Source organism: Dysidea avara, chromosome 1 (genome assembly GCF_963678975.1).
Source record: "Dysidea avara chromosome 1, odDysAvar1.4, whole genome shotgun sequence".
Lineage (NCBI taxonomy): Eukaryota > Metazoa > Porifera > Demospongiae > Dictyoceratida > Dysideidae > Dysidea > Dysidea avara.
This window is the reverse complement of record NC_089272.1, coordinates 26,800,070-26,820,985: the sequence shown is the minus strand read 5'-3', so window position 1 is coordinate 26,820,985 and position 20,916 is coordinate 26,800,070. Positions and strand designations below refer to the sequence as shown.

The following is a 20,916-nucleotide window of genomic DNA, read 5'->3' as shown; positions in this document are numbered from 1 at the left end:
TGATCACATGTTTGTGCTGTGCTATAGTATTTAAATTAAACTTTTTATTATTTACATTTTTTCTCCACTGCATGAGTATAGCATTAATAACGATATGGAAAGCAGTCTCCTGAATGTTTCTGCTTGATATGATCGGTAAGACCCCCAAAAAGAAGCCGACATCTCCATGATCATTTGCTAAGGATGTTGTAAAACGTCTTGCTATAGTAACACCTAGAGTCCATGCTGCCGAACCCTTAAGTTCTACTACTGTCATAAGAGTGATCCACAAGTAATAATTACTGGAATATCTCCACAGTTGTATCAATGTAAAAAATTTTATTTCACATTTTATGAGAATGCAGTACAACTTACAAGTGGTGTTATTTTTATATATATGTGTTGTGTGCGTATGAATGAACATGATGTGTTCTTATAGCTGTTTCAGCTCACTGATGTTGTATGAGGGTGTCCTGCATGGAACAGTGAGGTTGTTTGATTTTATTTGGAGTTTAGGTGATAGTATTAGCTAGAATCTTCACAAGCATAGTGAGGCAAAGATATATACAGTTTCAACAGCATTGTGTATTCTAACTGAAAATACCCCCAGTGTAGCTAGGTGACATGTGAAGGTACTAACTACTATATTCACGTATGTGTGCCACTACTGCCAGCCTCTGCCAGCATAGTTTTTAAGTCACCAGCGTTCTCAAGTTGTGTTCCTGATGCATGTTTCCAATATTACCACTACTAGTATGCCAATCAATATCAGATCATTGTTTTGCTACACGGACTGTTAGCTATAATTGTTATAATTTGTGAACGGGACTCCCATGATAATATTCTGAAGATAGTTAGCTACTGAGAAACTTATGGCAAGTGTGCCATATGGGCGAGCGGGTGAAGGAGCTTGGATCACACAACCTGAGGACAACTAATAAAAGTACACCTGTACAACATATTTATACACAAACATGAAAATGACCTAAGTGATATGTGTGCATGAGTTCATACATAGCTACAGGGTGAGTCAGCTCTGAGGTAGTTGCTGAGTGTAGTGAGCTGTTCGCTGATGCGACTGCTGTGTCGGGGTCGATAGTTCAGTGACCTGCTGAGTGAGCTGGGTCAATCACTGGCTGCTACAAACTCTTGTCAGCTTCACCTTCCTTAAATTGATATCATTGCTGGATTCACATCTGTTATTAATTTTGAATTCGCAATAGCTAACTTGAATGACGTCCCACTAGGGACCTGTGAGAAGGGCTTAAAGCCTATGAATTCGTCAGAAACATGTAACTAAGTAAACGGTTCTGTATGGAAGCATGCGCTGGCGCCAAAGTATATAGCTGGAATAAGCCTCTGCGCGAAAACTGATTCGTCAGTGTGATTGATGAGACCTCGGATGAGACTAGCTGTATCTCACTATGAAATAACTTTAACGGAGAGCTGTAAGTTTAACAACATGGAATGATTTTGTACCTAGCGGCAGCGGGTTAAACTTTTTGGTTGCGTGTTGACACCGTCACACGTACATCTACTAAATCAAATGCACTTGTCAATTTCACGCCCCACACCCCAAGTGGGGATTTGACATTGCTTCTTGTCCCCACCCCTGGGGGCAATTGACAGTTGTCCAATTCAATGACCGATTTTCGTAGTAACTAGTTGCATTTCTAAACAAGAAAATCGCACTAGTACTCGCTATAATTTTACTAGCTACACTGAGGTGTATAATCTAGTCGCATGCATGAATATTCGCTTAGTCATCCTCGAGGTGTTGTCAAAACCCCTACTAGGGGGGTGGGGATTTGACAGCCGATTTTGCCCCAGTAGTGGGAAATTTGACACCACGATTTGTCAAATCCCCTGGGGAGGTGGGGCATGAAATTGACAAGTGCATAATGGCCGCAGAGTTTGCTTCTCATGCCCACTGTTTGAGTGTTTATTATTGATTTATATTACTATCTTCTATAAATATTTGAATGTAGTTATAAATTGGCAATACACACTGCACTCATCAGTACACAAAAAGACACATAAGGTAATGCTGGCATGTATGTGATACTGGGCACAGTTTCTGGGATTGGAATCCACTCAGTGAAAATTTTTCAGTGGAACCCTGTAAACAAACAACATATCAATTATGCACTATCAATGTAATGCACTATCAATGTAAGGCACAACTACCACGGGGGAAGGTCGGGGATTGGACTCCCCAGATTTCGCTACTGGGAGATTTGTCAGGGTATGCAGGGGCTTTATCACCAGTAGGTGGGGAATTGCAATTTTCAGGGATGCAAATCCCCACCTCAACCCTTACCTATGGTAGTGGGACTTTATACTGATAGGTCATTATAAACACAAAAAGACAACAAAGTGACAAATACACATTAGCTAGCTACATAGTTAAATGATAATATTTTTTTTTAATGATGACAAGCCGGCTGCTGGACCAGATTTATAGAAAAAGTGATGGAGAAATTAGCAATAATGTTGATGCTAAATACCACCCAACTAAGAACATCACAACACAGCACAATTTAAGTAGTTTCTTTGTGTTAAAATATTATTGAGCACTGTTTCTATCAGTTTCTTTGCAATAGCATTTTCTACTTAAAGCTGTTTGCCCTAAACACCATGCAAAGTCTATAAGACAGATACTTGTAGGTACATTGTTTGGTGTTATAAATGTACTACATTAAATTTTATTTTGTTCAATTGTATTAAGTCCTCCATATTTTACCTGTACATCACTTCTCGTCATACAGTCAAACAGTATGGTGATAAGCATAAGTTAGGCATAGCCAAGCCCATAAATGTCTTCAGAGCAACCCTAAACACTCCCAACAAATTTCTCTGAAATTTTAAATGTTCTATGTAACAAATCTGACTGACCAACTAACTAATGCCACCAGCCAAGCATAACTCAGCAATAGATAATAGATAAGGCTTCGAGCTTGATTTCTTCACCTTTCTGACATTACTTCATCAGAAAATGTACCTTTTTGCCAACTGTAGTACATACAGTACTTGCATCATGGACTTCCCTGTGTCCCAGTTTTTTGTTTTTTTTTACTGGTAACTCTATAGGTGTCAATTTGCGATAGCACAATACAGCTTCTGTGTGGCTGTGTTGTCTAGCCATCATGCTTATTGTCCATTTTTCTGTAGCAACTGGATTGATTGCAGAGACAATTCTTGTACTGTTCTTTGTTTGTAAAATGTGATATAGTGGGCGGAACATAGCTTAATAGGAAGTGTAATGGCCACTTAACATTTCAGTGGTTGACACATTCAGATGTACCTGTAGATTTAGTTTTATGGCATGTTGGCCTGGCACCATTCTTTCTTTTGATGCAGTATGCATTGGTCCAGTAGTTGTGATTATTATGTTATAAATAAACGAGTACCTGTAGAATGAAAAATAATTTTAAGTTGGATTAGGGACTAAGAAAAGAAAAAAGACAAGAGAATAGTTATAAAGTAGTAAAACAATAGAGGTTGTCTATATGTATATTTCATTTGCAAATTATTCTTAGCAGGCTAAATGCACTAATGGAATGATGCTGCAGATACAAGTGTTTAAAACCAGCAACTGTGGAGGATTGTTATATGTGGTGAACTGCTCTATTAGAATTTAACTGACTGCTCTATTAGAGTATCTCAATCTTGTTATTTGTACTGTATGCTTGCTTGATGGGGGCAAGTGCCCTTTATGCCCCACCTTGGACCCACCACTGACTTACCAATATTCCTTTGATCCAAATTCTTGTAACACCTGAAATAACCTACCTAACCACATCAAAGAAAGTACTACTATAGACCAAGAACCATATTAATCAACATGCAGTGTACAATAATATGGTAACTGCAGTGATTCCCTTCCCCTTTGCTTGCAAAGATATTGCAATATTATCTCAATAATAATAAATATTGATTGATTAAAAATAAAGACAAAACATACAGACGTTTTGTCTTCTAGAAGAGAATGGTGGGTTGGTTTTGCACCAAGGTACATTTCTGCTCATATCCTTGATCTTTACAAATTTCTGGCTCGTATCATTAATACTTACTTAGAACTTTGATTGGCTTTTTGTAATTGAAAAGAACAGTTTGTAAACAACACCACTACTTTTATTGCTGGATGGATTCTTAGTTACATCTTGTTTAGCAGTTACATCTGTATCCATTTGATCTCATTGTTTGACATAGTTGCTGCATGTTGCAATGGTTTAAATTGTGTGTCAAGTTATTACAAAATGTGAAACATGTGACACTACAGTAAGTGCCAATGAAATTAGTATGCAATGCAAAATGCAGAAACCACATGTACATCCGTGTTTGTATCAGTGCTATTTCCAGCATATCACAATTCGGTTAATGGTTGTATTCTAATTTAAATCATTTAGTGGTTCTCTATCAGAGTTTCACAACGAGGTGCAGTCTTTGTCGGGTGTTTGTGCTTATCCAGTCACTCTAATAGATATACTGTAAATTGTCAGATAATAAATATTTACATGATTCAGTGACATAATACATACAGAGTTTTGCATGCTAATACTTATATGCAAATTTGTTATGTAAAAATCCAATAATTGTGAAGCAGAGTACTTATGGCTGGAGCAAGCCCTCACAATGGAATTCTGTTAGAGTGTTTTGTTATCAAGTGTGCCTTTATAGGAGGGGAAGTGTTTGCTCTATTAGACTAATTATATTAATATAAACAGATGGGCTTCATTAATCCACCTGCCTGTGCATATAAAGTGTTTGGATAGTCGTGACCCCTGAGTACTATATACAGGGGTATACTGTTTGTTGAATGGTGCCATCTAAAAGACATGTACAGTGCTGTACCTTATCTGTATGAAGGCGTGTTCATTTGGTTACTCAACCCAACCGAGAATTCTGTCACTTTATGTAGCAGCTTTCATTTTTATTGCCATAAGCTCTATTACTATATACTTTAATAAGACATCTCAGACATATCTTGAACTAATGCCCCTAGTAACTTGAGGTTCATTTAGGAACTGTTTTCTTGAGGCCAATAATTTTACTATCATTACAGAACTATACCTGGTCACATGAAAAAAAAGATTTTATGGGATGGTTTGCAGTCTATAATAATACGTAGCTACAGAGAGCTTCACAGCAGTAGTAACTGCTGCAGTGAAGCATATTCCCTGCATACATGTAATCACATTGTGCAGTGGAATTTTGGTTTTCTTGTATCATATAAACCCACTTTTGTAAAGATTAATGGTGTGCACTTTAAACTCTTACTGTCTGTATAGCTACATTACTTTGAGGCTAACATCTGTACATGTCAAAGTAGTGTTTGTGTCTAAAGTATTATAACTTTGATGAGTTTGTTAGAATAATATTCAAAGTACAACTATTTGCTATCCGTGGCATGTTGAATGTAAGGGTACATAACAAGATTGGAAACATTTAGCTGCATTCCTGAAAATCCACAGGCTAGCAGCTCTCCTGCTACCACACTGAACTGTTAATTTATTCCTAAGTTCTAAAAACACTTATTTGTCTTTTCACTAGCATTTTTTGACATAGAGTTAAATATCTACAATGCACACTCACCAATCTCTGCACGTATCAACCAACACATGTTTCTTGCTCTAAATAATGCACTCAGCATCTACCTTATACCTTTTAAAATCATGCAAGCTTTCATTTGTGCACTACATGTTGAGGCTATGGCATGTAGAGAGAACATGAGCTATACATACATTTCATTTCAAACCACAGGACAAACTGTAAGTGTTAGAGTACCTAACATCTGTGCAAGGGTTGTGATTAGGTTGTCCTAGCTTTGAATCATATAGTATATCATAACTAGGCCTTATTTGTACATAGCATGTTTGAGTTTAGAAAACTGAAGGGCTATTTGTTAAAACACGGCTTCCAGAATTCCTGAGTGAAATTACATGCTTGGCAATATAAATATTTAGTAGCAAAGTTATAGTCCTTGGTATATGTACGTATTTAGTATGCACAGCTATCTAGTAACCTGTTGGAATCATTAATAAATTAATGATGGCCTGTCAGAAATTGTTATTGAGTTAGAAGCAGTGAGAAAGAGAAGAGCCATTGCAACATTAACTATCAACTACATGGGCACAAGACTCCATTGGTAACATTAAACAATGGAAAGAATAGTGGCTCAGCCCATTTCTGAAATTTTATTGTTATGTTAATTTCACAACAAGTCAACTTGCACAGCAGTGGGGTTAAATCACATCAGAATAACTGGGCTTGAATTCCACACCTACTGTACCTGTAGATGAGACAAGCCCTTCTGGTGCAATTATAACTATGGTTGTCATATTTGTTGTTGTCATAATTGATTTATTTTGCAATATAATTATTGTATTTTACGGGGAAGGATCAAAGTGTCAATGTGTACTGTATTTTCCACACAGTACAGCCAATAGTCCACATAGTTGTACTGTATTTACTCCTGTAGTACAGTTATGTGTGTAGATATAATTAGGCAAATACAGTACAGTTATGCAGAAGGAATCTTATGAAAACAACCCTTTTCACTCAACATGATTTGTCACTATAAATTGCCTAACAATACCTACCTTGAAGCACTTTTGTAAATGTATTGGTACACTGTGTGATATCATATACTCAGTAATGTATTTTGCAGGCAATGGCATCATTGTTGTATCAACTAATTTTGTTGGTAACTATTAGTGACTGCTTCTCTGCAACACAAATTTTTCCACCAAGCACTAATGTCAGTAAGAATTGTCAAGCAGTCATTGAGAAGCTATCAACATTACAATCAACCCATCCCCAGTTAATGGCTCAGTATTGGGACTCCTGGGGTAAACCAAGTGATGGTATAGTATATGGTCACACTACCTTTCTTGGTTACTATGATGAGTGTATGGATTTGAAGAACACACCAGTGGGTGAAACAAACTATTGTATATATACAATGCAAATGAATATCACTACATTTTATATCCCATCAGAGTATCAAGATGAAGTGTGCTATTCTTCAGACTGTCCTGTACCGATAAATACTAGTGTGTCCAGTAACATTCAGGTTGGAGTGTGTTATCCATCAACATGTTCTCCAAATGAATTTGCATTAGTGTTGTCAAGGATGAATATTATCAGTGTTACTAGCATGACTGTTAATCCATTTAGTAATACTACACAAACTATTACTATACAGTTAACCAGTACTGGTGATTCCCCTACATTCTGTCCTCAAACTGATGTGGAGTATGATATGGGAGCAATGGTGGTAACTGGTATCTGTGTAGTATTTGTAGGACTGGTAGCATTGGCAACTGTAGTACATTTGTTTTGGCAGTCTAATCCAAGAGTAGAAATCAATAAGGATAAAAGTACCTGTCACATGGGAAAAGGAAAATGTGATGATAAACCTTGCATAAAAGATTTCCTTATAGCATTTTCATTATGTCGCACAGTCCCTGAACTCTTCTCTACCAAACAGTCATCTTCAGCAATCAAGGCAGTTGGGGCTTTGAAAGTATTTGCCAACTTTGTTAATATTGGACTTCATGTTTACGTACATGTTGTATATCCTTTTATGTATCCTCAGCTCAGTCAGAATACACCACATTATTTGGCTAAATATCCTTCTAGAATATTTAATCAGATATTTATGAATGCAACATTTGCTGCTGATACCTTCTTTGTAGTAAGTGCCACACTGTCATCTTATCTGACATTTAAAGATATAGAAAAACACAACAGATTTAGAGTTTCATATTTCTATGTCAACCGATACTTTCGCTTAGCACCGATGTTTTATCTAGTTACATTTGTGGCATTTAAACTGTTTGTACATTTGTCTGATGGTCCTTTATGGCATTCTCAACACATTGACTGTCGGTGGTGGTGTAATGTGTTGTTTATTAATAACCTAATCAACCCTGTAGACATCTGTGTTGTACCTACTTGGCATATTGGTGCTGAAATGCAGCTGTTTGTGTTATCTCCAGTTTTTATATTGACGTTGTACTATAGTGAACTGATTGGTTTGATTGTTGTAACTTTGTCTATGTTTGGAGTCACTGTGATAATTGGAGTTGTAGCTACCCGAAATAGCTACTGGGCTGCTCTTTATGCTGACCCAAAAGTTCTTGAACAGGTCCAATGGTTATATAATCAGTCATTTTACAGAGCTAATCAATATTTGATTGGTATTGTTTTGGGATACATTCTCTACAAAAAGTACAGCATTGTTGATCTGCCAGTTAGACAGGCATTGAAATATCTGATAAGTGTGGTATTGTGGCTTATAGCAATATGCTTGTGTAAGATCACATTGTTTGGAACTATTGAAGATTATAATGGCACTCGTCATTTTACTGAATGGGAGAATGCTACTTATCTGATGTTTTCAGGATTGGCTTGGAGTGTTGGCATCTCTGTTGTTATCTTTCTCTGTAATACTGGCTATGGAGGAGTAGTGAACAGTTTTCTCTCTTGGCCTGAATGGGATCCACTAGTCAGGTTATCTTATGGAGTGTACTTGTTCCATGTTTTGGTCATCTTTTACATAATGGGCACACTACAGTCAAGTTTGATATTCACTGATACTGTGTACATTATGTTGTGTGTATTTGTGATAGTAGTGTCCTTTGCCTTATCCATTGTGTTGACACTGACTGTGGAATTACCTATATCAAAAGTAGTATCACTTTGCTTCAAACTGGCTGGAATGGAGCCTCGTCATGCATAATGATTGTCTATGAAAACAATAAATAATTTTCATCTTGATTCATTTGGTGTATATATTACTGTGCAGCTAATTTTAACATTATAATGTATGACATTATTATAGTGTCCATTTAACAACGACTTATAATATTGTACAGTTAATGCATACATACTTAACTACACATATATCATGTTCTACTGCATAATTATATTCCTATCACTGACAAGTATTTATATTATGTAGCTACAGTATATATGGGCCGAGTATAGGGTGCAAAAAACAGGCATCACCACTAAAGCTGCTGCTTATCCTTGACATGGTCTGTAGTCAATGTTATAGCCGTACAGTATTAATAACCAGATGACCACTGTAAGAGATACTGTCACTATGCAATACTATTGTCATCTGCATTACTATCATACCTATTGAGTGAGGATAGATGTGTGAGGCTAAGAGCTGGTATTTGAGATAGAAAGGAGAATGAGAGTCACCTGGAACTTCGGCAATGTTCAGTAGCTTACTTATTTTACTATCATATTGGGGGCAGGTATCTAAAGATCTTCTTGAGATTGTCCTACTGCATGATATAATGATTGTCCTAGTACATATATATATATATATATATGGTTTTTACTAGGGTGTAACTTCCTTTCACTGGTGGTTTTACATTTGAAAGCCTGTGACATAAATACTGTACTTATATTTTTTTCTTGGAAATGAATGCACTTAAAATATGGATATTAGCTCCCAACCACTACATGACTATATAAATAATTGTAGAGGCAGATATTTACATCAATAAGTTTTGTTCTGTCAAAGCACAGTTGTTAATAAGTTTCTGTCTAACCACAAAAATTAAAAGCATTTTTAATGAGTCACTACCATGCTCTATATTTGATTAAAAAGCAATTGACCATGTAAAATATACCAAGACATGTATGGGTCCCATCACTTCTATGAATGTTAACAGAAAATCTGCATCATTGTACACGTGCTTTTTCCATACAACCCTGCTGGACTTTTGTCATTATGCTTTTTGATCACAGACAATAAATATAATATTATACATGATCATGTTGTAAGCTACCACACACACCTAGGTATTACAATAACTGTTATTGCATTCCTACCTAATATGTAGCTATTGTGGTACAATATGTGATGTTAGAGTGCTTTTTTTAATACATACTGTCTAGCTGTCAGGCTGATTATATTTGTGTTTGTTGACCATCCCCTTCTCAGAAAAATAGTTAGCAGATGAGCTACAGTACCTTAAAACCTTAGCATGAGGCTTGTTATATGATTCAACCTGTTTAAAAGTAAATGTATCATGTATACACTGCTTGAAGGTTCTTAGTTTACTAATTTGTTAAGCTATTTTATTGTAGTTGTACCCAGTTATACTGATAGTAAAATGTCAGTAACTTTAAGTATATGGAACATAATTGTTTTACTAACTTTTAAAACATCAGTGAATGCAGGTTTACTGAAAAACTACTAAAATAACAAACAATTAACTGTTCCACATACTGGGGATATACCACTCTAGTAAACTAAGAAACTTCAAGCAGTGATACATGTGACATGTCTGCAACAGAAGTGGATGCCACCGTGAATACCCTCTAAGGTCTCTATGGATACAAATATATACATGAAATTGATAAGGAGAAAACATCCTGACTGCCTGGCAGACTCCTGTAATCATTCAAGTGTAAATGGGATGGCTGCAGGTTTGAGGCTGCCAAGGTTCAGTCATGGATTTTTCCTCTTTCTACACCTTTTCAAACACACTTATAATTAACATCTTTAAACAAGCTGTTGGACCAGATGTCATACAAACCGTCAACACTTGTGCTGTAAAGCCTTAATAAATAAATAGTATGTAAGCCATGATGTCAGCACTAATTAATGTGCACTAATTAGTGTACGTATCTATCACTGAATAAGAAAACAGGAAGCTGAGAATGTAAGTAAATAACCTGTGAGCAGGCAGGATATGGAAGCTTGTATTATATCACCATAATTATTACGTGTCAGTCAGGAACATAATAACAAGTAGATAGTTGTAAAAATTAGAAAGTTGAAGTTGGATTTGGGATCAAATGAAAAGTAGTGAAACAAGGGAATAGGTAAAACTTAGCGAAATAAGAGAGGTTGTCTGTACTTGTAGTTATACATGTACTATTGGACGTTTAATCCTATACTTCAGTCAATAACCATGACTAGGATTAAATGTCTGTTAGTACATCTGCTGGTATATACATGTACACAACCTCTCTTGTTTCACTATACTTTAGCTTTCCTTGTATTACTACTTTTTTTTCCTTTGATTCTAATCCAACTTAAACTTCCCGGTTTTTCCTTCTACTTTTTTGTTTACTTTTTAAAATAACTACTGAAACTACGTCCAAAGAAAGAATGGCACCAGGCATGCCCTAAAATTACAGTTTTGCATCTGAACGTGTGCCCCAACCGAAAAGTGAAGTGGCCATTACACACCCATTACTGAGCGTTATAAATGAAGAACAGTATAAGAAGTGCCTGTGCAATCAATCCACTTGCTATGGAAAATGTGGGTGTTTAGCTTGATGGTTGGTCAACACAACCACAGGAAAGCTGTATCGCACTATTGCAAATTGACAATTGACATGGCTTGCATTATCAGTGAAAAGAACTTGCCGTGGAGCACAAAGGAGTAAGTTCATGATGCATGCACTGTAGCTGTTGCAGTTGGTGAAAAGGCACATCTCGATCGGGATGAAGTGTTTGATGAAATCAAGCTCGTATTGTGGAGTTATGCTTGGCTGGAGGCATGAGGCAGTTAGTTATATAGTAGAAAATTCAGTTAAATAAATTTCATAATAACTTGTTCGAAGCGTTTAGGGTCACTGTGAAGACATTATTGGCCTCAATTACACCTAACCAATGATGCCAAGCTGTTGTGAAAGAAAAATGAGGCTGGTTTTTAGGGTGATATTTAAGGCCAGAAAGCCCAAACCTTAAACATACAGTATTACCTTACTGTATATTCAGCAAAACACTTGTAATTTCATCATATGTAATTCTACCTTAATACAGTTAAATAATTCTACTTTAAAGTGGATTCTTAATCAGTAAGTTTTGTCACTCTGTAAAATGACACCAAGTTTACTAAATTTGATTGAGAAAAATACACTATTTTGTGGATTTTCCCACCCTAGTAACTACCTTATTGTTTCGAACCTGCTCATTTATTCCTTTCAAGCAGCTTTTAATGCAGCCACTAAATGAGACTGGTAACTATAGCATAAAGTCATTATTTGAGGTACACTTGTCTGATGGCATCAGGCACATTCAGCAGAAAATTCACTTTTTAAAAAATTCATATCAACATATTAGAAGTGGTTTGACCCATTTGAGTCATACTGAAGGCACTTTTGAGCTTGCAACCAATACTGCCAAGGTGCCATGAACGTATTGCAAGACTGGTTTCTGGTCAATAATTTTTTGTGAGAAGTTACAAACCTCTGTGATCCTACTACCATACAGTACTTTATGATACATCAATTGAATAGGAATTCATGATAAAGGGATGATACGTACATTATTATAATTTTATGGCAATGGTGAAACAGGATGGAAGATGAAAGGGAAACAACCTGACTTCTTTAGACCTTCTCTTGCTGGAAATATTTATGATAATACACAGCTGGTTCAGAGATATTTATTGCTATTTGTGACCAAATTTTGGAAAATCACCTAATATGGGCATGCATGAAATAAGTAGAATTTTCATGTTTAGTGAGTTACTGTTAAGAGGAGGGTACAATTAAAAATATATATATTTCAATTATTTTCTTGTAAGGCATTGAGAATGGCTTACAATCATTAACAAGTAGATTTACACAATAAATTGTGTTACTTGATCATTAAATATTTTAGATGTCAAATGCACCCATATGGTTGATTTTCCAAAATCCGGTCACATTGTGTCTTTTGCCACCTCTGATTGGCTGGGAAAGGCTATCCTTGAAGTCAAATATGCCCAAAATTTTGTCCAAAATGCTTTCAGGAATTTCCCAAATCTTCACCTATTGTCCGCTTCAGTATTTCTATTATGCTTGCATTATGCTCCTAGGTTAACAGTTATTTCTTACAATTATCTTGGAACACTTTAATCAATTAATGCTCTATATTAGAGTATTTCACTACAAAGTGACTGTTCTATTAGAGAGCATTTTGCTAAGGAGCTATATATGTACAAAGCATTTTAGTGCTCTGTTGCAGTTTACAGTTTCCTCTTCCTGCTCTATTAGGGAGCATCGATCTATTTTCATGGAATTAAGCTCCATACTTTGAAATATTCTCCAAATATGCATTATGCTGACATAGCACTCCAGCCCAGCCGACTATGCTTTTTATTATGCTGGCATAATTTTGACGCAGGCCTACTTGGATGGTAGAGAAAACCAGAACATTCTCTGAATTAATTCCTGTACTTTCATGGTGATCTTGATACAATATTACGGTATTGACAATAAAAACAGTTGTGCATTAACAAGAGTTTCCCTTGTCTATTTGTTACTGTAGCAGTTAAAGTATATCACAGAGAATTCTGTACTCAACAAAAGAATTACTATACACAATGAACTAAGGGATCACTTGAATCATGTCGGTGTCATGAAAAAATAGCCACCATTGTTACTAAAGCATGGCTAATAGTGAAATTATATTAGCAACCACTGAAAACTATGATGATGACTGTCAGTGGTTACACAATAGAATTACAAAACTGTGACTTGTAAGTACTCCAATTAACTATGTACATATAAATATTAATTTAACAATGTATTTGTTAAAACATAAAAATGATAATGAGCCGTATGCTTAGTTATTGAATTATTCACTAGTAACACTAATAATTAATTTTTATCATGTGCATGCACTTGTACTGTATTTGTAACAACAATATTATTATTTTACAAATCACAGGTTGTACACTACACATAGTACAGTACAATAATATTAAGCATTTTTGCATACATTTTACCAGCAGCCGAATATATGCATCTGACATGATACACTATAAAGCTCAGAAGACTTAAACAACTACAGTAGCTTAATAATTCCATAGACAAATTTACAGAGTTTCTTGGTGGCTATTATCTTTAGTAGATCCATCTTCACCTGTTGTCATAGTTAGTACACACATAAATTTCGGTTCTCAATAAACTGTATTTAGAGTATGCACACGTGCAGTATTTATATTTATCAAGTGTGCTATGCTATTATGCTACTGTGATTAGGCTGATACAATATATTGTAGCTTATCTCTGTGGTGTGTAAGTTGTAGTTATGTATTAGCAAAGACATTCGTGTTTGTATACAGACTTTTATCAGATCACAAACTATAATTAAATTATCTTGATTATTAAACAAAAGCATTAAAACCTAGCCATTTCATTGGACAGGGAAGTGATTTTTAGATTACAAGATATATTTAGTGAAAAAAAATTCCAACTGTTCAATAATTTTTATATTCTTTTTAGCATTTCACTACTATATTCCCTCACTCCTTCTAAACAGCACTAGCAAATCTTCAGTCATTGACTTATATGTTATACGTTAGCTAGAATGTTGCATATTATCTTACTTGACTCCCATTCCACACTTTGGTTTTGCAACAGTAAGTTGTTCATGGTCCAAGTTTGTCCTTGCATGGTAGTATCCTAGAATAATATGTATAAGACATGAATTTGATGTACAGTTGGTGGTATGAACTTGATGTGTCAATGTACAGTACACTGTGGCATTCTTTTTTGGCTTACCTCATATACCTCAGAGTTTTAAACATGCATATTATTCAAAATATATTAAACTACATTAATGTACTTACTAATGCACAGATCATTATGTAATTTTAGTTAGGCTTGAGCCAATTATGGCTGCATAATTTCAGTTAGCAAAAGCATCAAGCATTATGCCAGTATGATACGATGATTTTCAATATTAAAAATGTGCAGTGCATGTGTTAAAATATAGCAAAACATGAACATGCTATAATATTATATCAAAAAATGTGTTATGTTGTACTTTTACTGTTTGTTGGCTGATTATTCACACTTTGCAGAAATAAGATTGAGATATTCTAAAAGAGCAGTCACTTACTCTGATACAGCAGTTCAGAAATACTAATAAAGTAGCCAGCTTTTGAGAATAATAATTAGGCAGGTTATATAGAGCTGTTACTGGTTGCACTGTTTTGCTGGATATTTTGCTGGCAGTGGAGGCTACTAAGAAGTTAGACAACGTGCATTAAAAAAATAAGCTTGGACAAAAAACCTAAGAAAGCGAAAAAAATTGCCTCAGCTGAGGCTCAAACCCAAGCATCCACTAAAGTACAAGGCTCAAGGTAAACTACTGGTCGTGCCCTAAAGTCGAATACTCGGGGTATACTACTATGCCAGCACAATAGTCGTTTGTACTTGTTAACCGGTACTGGCACAATATCCACTATGTAACAATTATGCATAATTTTGAGCATAATAGGCTTCATTTTTGGGTATTGCTCATAGTTATGTTTAATGCATATTTGATGATAAATACTCCAATTGCATTAAAAGAACTCAGCCAATATTATAATCTAGGTTTTGGATTAAGGGAACTACCATTTTAGGTAGTCTAGATCACAGGTAGTGTTACATCACACTAGAGAAAATTCCTTTATCATACAGTACAATAGTAACTGTATAGTAGGGACCACAAAGCAGTAGGCGTGGCCCATGAAATAAAATCATCCAGAAACCAGCCTCAATTTTCCCTGACAACAATGAGGCAGTATTAGTGAGGTAAAACTAAGCCCAAACAAGCTTTCAGATCGACCCGAAACGCTTCCAACAAGTTGCTATGGAATTTAAAAAAATTTTATTCAACGGAATTTTTTACTGACTGAGTAAGTAAGTAAGTAAGTAAGTAAGTAACTGACTGATGCCTTCAGACAAACATAATAATAACGGCTAAAGCTACGGGCTTGATTTTTTCACTGTTCGACGTTGCTTTGGCCCAACAGGTGCCTTTTGGCATACCGCAGTACGTACAATGAATTCTTCATGGACTTACCAGTGTCCTCCTTTGTGTCCCATTCATCTTTGCTGACAGGGAAAGGTGTCGATTTGGCGCGAGCATGTGATGGTTTCTCTTCGAAACGGAAATCGTCCGTATTTTCATAGTGGCTATTTTGATTGCAAAGGCGCTTTTCAAGCAATTCTTGATTCGTATTGCTGTGTAACGGGTTGAACATAGCCGACAGCGAAGCATAATGGATACTTCACTTTTCAGATGATAATTAATAAAATTGGGGCGCGGCACCATTTCTTATGGTATGCGTAGATTGTAGAGGTTCTTCCGGAAAAGTTTTTGATTTGTATTGCTGTGTAACGAGTTGAACATAGCTGACAACGAAGCGTAATAGATACTTCACTTTTTAGATGATTATTGATATAGCTGGGGTGCGCGGCTCCATTTCAGATGCGGTATGCGTGGGTTCACCAGTCATAACAAAATTATTTACAAAAAAAGTTAACAAACAAGTACACGAAAAAATTTGGAATTTTCAGCTAGAGTAGGGACCATAGCACTTCGATAAAAAGTACTGAAACAAATTTGAGTAGTAAATCACAGTAAAACAATAAGAAGTGTTATATCCCTACTGTGCATTTAGCATTTCCGTTATGGTATCTTGAGCACAGTAGGGATATAACACTTCTTATTGTATTACAGTGATTTAATATCATGGACTACTCCAACTTGTTTCAGTACTTTATATCGAAGTGCTATGGTCCCTACTCTAGCTGAAAATTCCAAATTTTTTTGTGTACTTGTATGATTAATAGTTACTGTAGCAAGTACATTGAAAATTGATATCATAGATTAATGCTTTTTATAATAGCAGATTTACTGCTCTAAATAATATTATACAGTAATTAAACTTTAAAACACAAGATTCAGCAAAATTAGTAACCTGAAGACTATGTGTTGCGGTGCCTAAGCAAATTGAGAGTGCTACAGCAAGGACTGGGGAGGAATTTATATAAACTACTGTTTGTTGCTGTACCTTGACAGCTACAAACTCCTTGGGTATTACTATATATTTACTTCAGTGGAACTTCTCTCTCTCTCAGTCTTTCTTGTTCGTTAACAAAGATATTAGGATAACCATGACCTGGCACAAGATCTTCATGCTGCCTAGGAAGCTGAAATTTTAAATTATCACATTCAGTGGGTTAATTTCATTGCTGTATGCATTTGTCAATTTTACTATTTACACAAACCTTTGGGTTCACATTAGTTTTAAGGACAGTTTTTCTTTTCCTATAATAGTGTAAAGAATCATAACACCACTGTACAACTAGTGGAATCATCCACACTTGGTACAAGTGACTAGTGCCTTGAAGCCTAGTGGTACTACTGCCTGAGGACAAGGATATCTGCTCTACATGTTTTAAAAACATCAAAACCACAAAGTGACACATCAAGTCGGCATTTAAAATATGTGACTGGGCCTGCAAAAATAGGGCATGTGGGCACATGATTTTTGCCTACTTTTTCAAACTTTCATCACTCATACCTTTTTGTAACATTACACTATGGTAATGAAACTTTCAGCTCGTAGTAAGCATTTAAGTAGCTTTACGATGCAAGTTACAGAATGCAAATAGTCTGTTCCAGCTAGTACTGAGATATGACCAGTAAAGTAACGGGGTGTAGTTTGTGGCCACATGCCCTGTTTTTGCAGGCCCGGTCACATATAGAGTGATTTCCGGTGCTTAGAAAGTTAGTTCAAGTAGCAATGTTGCTCAGCTTATTGTTCAATGAACGGCTAAGACAGGTACCAATTATAATGATAACCTAATGTTGATAATGGTGGTATATACTTCCTTGTGACATACTAGAACACCTTAAGTCAGAGGCAGATCTAGGATTTCAGAAGGGGGTGTTAACAATGGCATTTATAATAGGTGAGAAAAAAAGTTACAACCAATTGATACAAGTTCTACAATGTGCAAAGCACACTCAGCATTCAGAGTATGCTCTATCTAGGGGGGTCGGTGCACCCCCCACAGGAAAATTGATTTGGTCTATTGAATTAAATTTGGTGATAATTTGGACTGAAAAACGATATGTTACTTTGGTTAAGTGACTCACAATCTTTACATAAAATAATAAAGTGACATATCGTTATTCCCTATATACAAAGAGCATGAACAGCCAATAGAATTTTTCATCTAAAAGAACAGAAAGGGAGAGAAATGGCTATTAGCTGCACATAATTAATACGAAACATTTCCCATTGTGTTTTGAAGTATAGTATGCTTTACAGTTTCATGTACGGCTCAAACTACAGTGGAACCTCAGTTATAAGTCTGAAAACTGAACCACTTGGGACCATAAGTCTGAAAAGTCCATATCTCTGAAACTGTGTATAAATAACCTTAAAATAGTGCAAAGAAAATTTCAAAATATCAATATTTTAACTACCCTAATAGAACAGTCACTATCATAGTTCAGTTAACCAAGAATCCGGATGAGTGGGGTCCAGGTAACTGAGGTTCCACTGTATATTGTAAATGTCCAAACAGTCAATGAAAAGAGGTCTTGTGTGGTAAGTGTCAGGGGGAAGGTATAGCTCAAATTTCAGCACCTTTGTGGTGGATGATTTCCACTTCCTTTCGCTTTTCCATCTTTGGATCTTGTTTTTGATTACATTTCTCAACTGCAAATGAAAGGGAAAATGCATACAATTATTGTGAGCATGGGAATGCATTTAAAGGGATTATTGCTGTATGATAATAAATTTGTGTACATTGTATCTACAGTTTTAACCAATAATTACAATACAGTATATCCGCTGCCCAGGTCCAGTCATGGATTTTTTCTCCTTTCTCCACCCTTTCAAACACACTTTATGTAACAACTTTAAACAGGCTGTACGACTAGGTGTCCTATAGACCCTCAGCACTTGTGCTATAAAGCCTTAATAAGAAAATATAAATATCAGTATGAAGACACACATTAGTGTGTCGTGTGGCCCAAGAAGCTGGCGTGCCACACCATGAGTACTGTATATTGACAGGAAGAAAGAAAACAAGATTTTCTCACATATGTAGCTCTGTGGTCCCTTATCTGATTGAATCCAAATTTGCTACAGTAGTGTTGACTAAGTAGTACCAAATTTGAAGAAAATCGCTCCAGCCATTTCTGGATACGAGTGACCAAAATTTCATTTTAATTTCTTTGCTATTTTCTTCTTCTTTTCACACACTTTGCAAAATCTGCCATAAAACACTAATGCAGGCTCCAATCAGGCTGAATTTGGCGCACCTTAAGGGCTCACTATAGCGGATCTCAGTGACATGTTTGGTAGGAATCCGATGAACATTCACAGAGTTATGACTAATTATTCGTGTAAAATAGGGTTGAACTTCTGTCACGCCCACTGGATAAACCACTTGAAGCTGAAAATTACTATGTAGATGGAGTAAGCATCATAGGAGTGCCTTTTTGTGGTTTAAAAGGAATCCAGATAAAGGCCATTGGTTGGGATATGACACAAAGCCCAACTTGTGTCACAATTACGTGATTGAATTTTATGAATAAAAAAACTATTAGTATTCAAGCCTACCAGGCAAACCGTTTAGAGAAATGAGCTGAAAATTAGCATGTAGCTGGAATAATCATCATAGAAAGTCCTTGCAATAGTAAAGAAGAATTGGATTACAAACCACTATGAACTACATGTAGCAAAAGCGAGATTGATGTATTCTAATAGAACAGTCACCCTAATAGAGCATTCAGCTGCCAAGATACTCTAATAGAACCATCAACGTGTAGCTACAAAATAAATTTATCTAGTGATTCAGACCATTACAAGCCATGGAGATCAGCTTGAAAACAATTCACTCTGTAGAGAGTTCAGCTACAAACAAATCACCTTGTACAGAATTCAGCTACAAGGAATTAAGTCACCCTGTAGTGAGCTGATGTAGAAACAAGTCACTCTGTAGAGAGATCAGCTAAAAACAAATCACCCTGTAGAGAGTTCAGCTAGAAAAAACTCACCCTGTAGAGAGATCAGCTACAAACAAGTCACCCTGTAGAAATATCAGCTACAGACAAGTCACCCTGTAGAAAGTTCAGCAACAACAAATTACCATGTAGAAAATTCAGCTACAAACAAATCACGCTGTAGATAGATCAGCTAGACACAATTCACCATGTAGAAAGATTAACTAGAAATGAATTACCCTGCATGCAGAGAGGTCTGGCTGATCTCTCTACAGTGTGATTTGTTTGTAGCTGAACTCTCTACATGTTGACTTGGTTCTAGCAGAAATAAGTCACCCTGTAGAAAATTCAGCTAAAAACAAGTTACCTGAAAGAGTGCTCAGCTACAAAAAAAATCGCCCTGTAGAGAGTTCAGTTACAAACTTGAGAGAACAGCTAGAAACAAGTTACCCTGTAGAGAGATCAGCTAGAAATAATTTACCCTGTTGAGAGATCAGCTAGAAACAAGTCACCCTGTAAAGAGATCAGCTAGAAACAAGTTACCTTGTAGATAGAATTCAGCTACCACCCTATAGAGATCAACTACAAACAAGTCACAGTGTAGAGAGATCGACTAGAAAAAGTTACCCAGTAGAGACATGAGCTAGAAATAAGTCACCCTGTAGAAATATCAGCTAGAACCAAGTCACCATGTAGAGAGTTCAGCTACAAACAAATCACCCTGTAGAGAGACCAGCTAGAAACAAGTCACCCTGTAGAGAGAACAGCTAGAAACAAGTCATGCTGTAGTGAGTTCATCTACAAGCAATCCAGCCTGTAGAGAGATCAGCTACAAAAAAAAAATTCACACTGTAGAGAGATCAGCTAGAAAAAAATTACCCTGTAAAGAATTCAACTACAAACATAATTTATTACTCTGCAGAGAGTTCAACTACAAACAGATCTGCAGAAAATTCAGCTACATACAAATCCCACTGTAGTGAGATCAGCTATGACATCAGCTAGAAATAAGTCACCCTGTAGAGACTTCAGCTGCAAACAAATCACCCTGTTAGACCAACTAGAAAGTCACCCTGTAGAGAGATCAGACAGAAACAAGTTACCCTGTAAAATTCAGCTACTACCTTATGGAGAGATCAGCTACAAACAAGTCACCCTGTAGAGAGATC

General features: G+C 36.1%; 3 protein-coding genes across 3 annotated transcripts in view; 2 read left to right on the top strand and 1 right to left on the bottom strand.

Moving 5' to 3' along the window:
* The window catches only part of LOC136260527 (E3 ubiquitin-protein ligase TTC3-like), a 79,792-nt gene extending 79,361 nt beyond the window's left edge, over nucleotides 1-431 (top strand). The window contains exon 16 of the mRNA XM_066054308.1: nucleotides 82-431. The gene's annotated coding sequence lies outside the window, so the exon portion shown is untranslated. The remainder of the gene's footprint in view (nucleotides 1-81) is intronic.
* An 887-nt stretch (nucleotides 432-1,318) lies between these two features.
* LOC136249339 (nose resistant to fluoxetine protein 6-like) lies at nucleotides 1,319-8,929 on the top strand. The gene is made up of 2 exons (XM_066041296.1): nucleotides 1,319-1,427; nucleotides 6,650-8,929. The coding sequence occupies exon 2, from the start codon at nucleotides 6,653-6,655 to the stop codon at nucleotides 8,723-8,725; it is 2,073 nt and encodes a 690-aa protein (XP_065897368.1). The 5' UTR covers nucleotides 1,319-1,427; nucleotides 6,650-6,652; the 3' UTR covers nucleotides 8,726-8,929.
* Nucleotides 8,930-13,629: 4,700 nt separating this feature from the next.
* LOC136260517 (uncharacterized) overlaps nucleotides 13,630-20,916 on the bottom strand; it is a 114,728-nt gene continuing 107,441 nt past the window's right edge. The window contains exons 37-39 of the mRNA XM_066054283.1: nucleotides 18,384-18,455; nucleotides 14,337-14,412; nucleotides 13,630-13,870 (exon numbers count right to left, since the gene is read on the bottom strand). Of these exons, the coding sequence (XP_065910355.1) occupies nucleotides 13,824-13,870; nucleotides 14,337-14,412; nucleotides 18,384-18,455 (195 nt within the window). The 3' untranslated portion in view covers nucleotides 13,630-13,823. The remainder of the gene's footprint in view (nucleotides 13,871-14,336; nucleotides 14,413-18,383; nucleotides 18,456-20,916) is intronic.